At 37.1% G+C, this 5,003-nt stretch overlaps 1 protein-coding gene across 1 annotated transcript in view; it reads left to right on the top strand.

Annotated features, from left to right (window-relative positions):
• Positions 1-497: 497 nt before the first annotated feature.
• The window catches only part of LOC137634875 (serine-rich adhesin for platelets-like), a 26,934-nt gene continuing 22,428 nt past the window's right edge, over positions 498-5,003 (top strand). The window contains exons 1-2 of the mRNA XM_068367425.1: positions 498-547; positions 2,193-2,334. Of these exons, the coding sequence (XP_068223526.1) occupies positions 498-547; positions 2,193-2,334 (192 nt within the window). The remainder of the gene's footprint in view (positions 548-2,192; positions 2,335-5,003) is intronic.

Here is a 5,003-nt window from a genome sequence, read left to right as displayed (position 1 = left end):
AGTGTTGGAACCTACAGACAGGGCATCATTGTCAGCTACAACCTAACCTGACAGCACTTCTTAAATATTTACCTTATCCCCTTGCCCTTATTATAATGGCCCACTTCCTTTATTGGACTATCAAAGTCTTTGCTTACTTTAAGGGTTGTTTTCCTGGTCATATCACACATGGAAACTCAGTGCCCTACAGGACCTACAGAACCTGTTTACCATATACTGTACACATTGTTTGGATTTTAGAGTATCACACAGCGTATTCCGCTATGATTGTCAAATCCATATTATCGACGCTCTTAGAAAACAAGAAAGTCTTCATCTTCTTGAAAACCTTAAAATCTTTCAGTCTTTCGGTTGACTTGTGGGAGCTTGTTCCATAGTCTTGAGGCCGCATATTTGAAATATCTAGAACCTACAGTAGAGGTACAGTACATCTTGGCCCCAGTAACATGAAACCATCTGTAACTATTCTTGTCCCGACACGATTCGTTAGCTGCACGATGTGCATCAATTCTCATAGATATTTTGGAAGTATAGTTCTGATAACTCGGTAAGTCACTGTACATATCTTAAACTTTATTCTAGCTTTATTTGTCGGTCAGTGTGATTCAATTAGTTTAAGGGAAATCCTCTCTAAGGGTGTGATAGTTTTTACTAATCTTGCTCCTCTGTTTATTGTCCTTTGTAATTTCTTAAGTTACACTTTAGGTAGATTGTAATGGAGTTACAGTAGTCAATGATAGTAATAGCCTGTTACTTGCATCTTTCTTTACAGAATATTCTTCCAGATACTTCTTTACAAAAGCAATGTTTCTAAGGTGATAGCCAGTGATTCTTACTATATTCATTTGATCACTGAGAGACAAATTACAGTCCAGTGATACCCCTATAGCAGGTTACGAACTTTACTAGATATTAGGACCAGGTTGTTATTAATATTTATGTGGATGTTCCTCCAAGTTTCGTAAGTTATTTATCGTTCCTACCACATTAAACTTCGGATATTTTCATTGGATATATCGCACAAATTTTCTTTGCTCCCCTTAATCCGGATGGCTTCATTCCTTTGTAACTGCATCTCGTTAACCTTATTTGTGTATCTGGTACATCACCAATCTGAAATGGAATTTCTGTTAAAGATCCAATTACATTTTCTATTTTTTTTATGGAATTCTGGAAATTTATTAGCCAGTACTTGGTTGCTATTAGCTACCCACTGAGAAGCTTTTTATTTTCATTTAAATTTCCCATTACAACATTTAGGAGACGATTATAGAATTCAGTCTTTTCAAGTAGCCGATGTGGTAACGTCCCTGATTGGTGAACGCCAGACTGGAGTTCAAGTCCCCCCCCTCAAACTCGTTAGTTCCTTTGGTCGCTTCAACCTCACTATCATTGTGAGCTAAGGATGGGGGGTTTAGGGGAGCCTATAGTTCTATCTGCTGAGTCATCAGCAGCCATTGCCTGGCCCTCCTTGGTCCTAGCATGGTGGAGAGGGGGCTTATATGGTCAGTCTTTAGGGCATTGTGCTGCTTGATAGGGCAATGTCACTGTCCCTTGCCTCTGCCATTCATGAGTAACATCTAAACCTTTAATAGGTAATTATGTTGGCACTTTATGGTCTTGTATCCCACCTAAACACTTTCAGTTTCAACTGACACCACTTTCTTTATGCCTTTTTACATATTTTTTCTCTAGTCTCTCACATCAAACCAATGAGATGTTATCATAATCTTGTCTATCCATCTTATTGTATACAGTTATGACAACGCGTACTGTCAGAGGCTAATAAACGTTGGTTGCCATGGCCGCGGGGAATATACTGTATACATCATTTATTTTCTTTGTAACTTCATCAATAAATGCACAGGGAGCGAAACTTTCTTTATTTCTAAATCATATTTTCTTTAGCCCTACATTGAGGCTCACTTTTATTTTTCCCTAAAAAAAAGGAGAGAAAAAAATTGGAGCATGTGGCTGCCACAAATAAATCTTCATAAACGCTTGGATTAGGGATGACTCTTCTCTGTTTTCTGTAAAGGTAATCTAATAGTTATAAATTTGTGCACTGTACGTCTCTTGTTTGGGGTTAACTCCCTATAACTATTTACAAGTGTTCCCGCTTTTCCCTCCTCTGGCCCACACAAATCACAGCTTAAATCTTCTTCACTTAAACTTTTAAAATTGAATTACAGTTCTTGCATGTTGAGCCTCAACTTTGTCATTATATCAGTTTCCCTTGCACTAATATCCTCTGTCTCCCATTCTGCTCATACTTCTGTGAATCTCAGATTCATCATCTCCGTTTTACAGGCTATCAAGATTAGGATTAATAGAGTACTTTATTGATACTGATCAAGACGTTTCGCAACTGTGAACGTTTGTTTTGCCCGTATTGTGAATGTGAACCATCCCGAGCGAATCGTTCTGATGAAAATATTTTGTTGCGAACTATCCCATTATTTACATTTTGTCTGCACTCTCGTAATGCTTCTTTAGTTATACCCGTGTGAAATTCCTATTCCAGTATTGTTAACATACTAATTGCATTAATAAAAAAATACTATCAGTTTTTCCATGCATTTAACGAGTAAAAACTCTACTGTATTTATTTTAACCTCGGTTTCGACGTCATAATAAAAATTCTTTAGCGTAGTTTCAAGACATGATATGGTTAAGGGTAGAAAGGCACAGAGACGGAAAATAATGTATTATAAAAAACGACCAGTAAAATTTCATTTCAACAAGTAAAGTTCAATTCAATGCAAAAACTGTTTTCATCACCATAATATGGGAACACATCCTTATTGCACTTAAACACTTATTAAATATTTAGTTTTAAATTTAAGATTAAAAGTGACAGCTTACTTTTAAAATTAAAACCCATTGGCTGGTAAATGCCAGAGCATAATTTTAGCAGTCGTTTGGCATCGCTTAAGGTCCTTTATTCCCGGAAATGATCCTTCCATGCTTTGAATAGCCTTCCTTGCACCTCCTCATATTTCTTTCCTGATACCTGGCTATCCTTTTTTCGTTCATCGGTTTTAAATTCACAGTAACGCCTTTTGCCTCATCTCCAAGGAGCTCTATCAAGTATAAGTGCAGGCAATGCTTACCAGCTCTTTTGTTAAAAGCACTCTGCCACTCCTTAACATCATTGTTTGTTCTTACTGAACAGGTAAAAAAACAGGCCATGTTACTGTTGAAAAAAAAATAGTTGATGAGATCCTATTTCCTAGATGTACTTTATGAGGTATGGCAGTGGCTGTGTAATTGCTCCTGTATTTAACATACATACTGGTGTACAGTAATATGCTCTTCTAGCAGCATTGGCAATGCTGAAAGTTTTTTGGTGAATATATTAGTTGGGACATTCTTGGTATAAGGAACCTGTGGCCTAACTTCTGCACATTTTGCCCTACAGCTCTTGTCCAGTGAAAGGTGCAATCCCCTTAGACGTACAGTTAGACACACGGGGGAAACTTTTTTCAGATGTCTCTAGTGTTCCCATGACAATACAGAAAAGGTGTTGCTCTTCTTACTACTTCAACGAAATGGGCGGAGCCCTCTCCGACCTTAGCGAATCAAAGACAGCAAAGGGGTGTTTTTGCTAGTGAAAGCATTAAAATTTTACAAATCGAGTTGCCATATTACTTTCTGTTTTATCATTTGACGTTTCGAATATCCACTGCAAATACCAAATACACACACATGTATATATATATATATATATATATATATATATATATATATATATATATATATCATGAAACCGCAAAATCATGTAGTAATTATTGGAGTATCGCACCTAAACAATTCCTTCCGTTAACAGCTACATTAGATTATTTCGACATTAGGCTTGTTCAAGTCATCAATGAAAGAAAAATTACTTTCAGATATGGTTCGATGTAAAATAATAATAATAAAAACACCATATATGAGTTATACTGGCCTAAATGCCATTCAGAGAGAGAGAGAGAGAGAGAGAGAGAGAGAGAGAGAGAGAGAGAGAGAGAGAGAGAGGGGGGGGGTGTTGGTGAGGAAGTGAGAAGGGGTGAAAGAGTCTGAGGGTGGCGAGAGCAAGAGGGGGTGAGAGTGAGAAGGGGTGAGAGCTAGAAGGGGTGAGAAAGGGAGAGAATAGTGAGAGTCAAAGAATATTAGGGGCCAAGATGTTCATTCCATACCAGTCATGTAACAGATTAACTCTTTATGATTAGTTGACAGCTTGACTCCGCGTTATCCAATTCAGTGTTAAAATTACAAACTTCATTTCTAACTAAGCTGATATTATCTAGTTACCGATAATCTGTTGTGCTACGTCTTTATAGTGCAATTTGTGAAACGACATAAAAAAAAAAGAATAAAGTCCCGCTATTTTTAAGGAACAAGACTCCAAGGATTTCAATAGATAGAACAGAATTATATTTGAATAAGAACTAATTTTGGGCCAGAGTTCGTAAACAAATGCACAAAAGCTATCTAGAATATGCTACCAATGGGGCAAGGGGTGGGTGGGCTTTAAAGAATTTAATTTCAAGGTTGTAAGCAATGTTTTCCTCCCTTTTTAGCTTAGCATTTTCAGCTCGTATTGTATCGTTTTTTTTTTCTTTTTTACGGTACATGTGTTTATTTTTCTAGTTTTATTACCCTGGTATTTGGACAGCTGACTGGAAGATGTAAATGAGAATGTAGCAGCTGGACAATTTATACAGAGAGCTAGAGACAGGTGGAGGCAATTGACAGCCCACGTCGAGGACATGGCACCTAGATAGATTACCCTGGTTATTTCTGATTGTATTTCTATCAATAGTGATTTTGAAAATGTCGGTTTCTCTGGAATTGACCTTTCTTTGGTTTGATATTGGGTGATATTAGCCTACTGATTTCTCTGATATACAGTGTATGTGAAGAGGGAGACCAGAAGCAACGTGAAGTTATTTCATGTTGGCTATAGGATGAAACCAATATTTTAAAAAAAATGAGAAACAGAGTCTCCCATCGACTAT

This window comes from Palaemon carinicauda, chromosome 45 (assembly GCF_036898095.1).
Source record: "Palaemon carinicauda isolate YSFRI2023 chromosome 45, ASM3689809v2, whole genome shotgun sequence".
In the NCBI taxonomy this organism is placed as follows: Eukaryota; Metazoa; Arthropoda; class Malacostraca; order Decapoda; family Palaemonidae; genus Palaemon; species Palaemon carinicauda.
The sequence above is the reverse complement of the archived record's forward strand: the minus strand, read 5'-3'. Positions and strand labels throughout refer to the sequence as shown.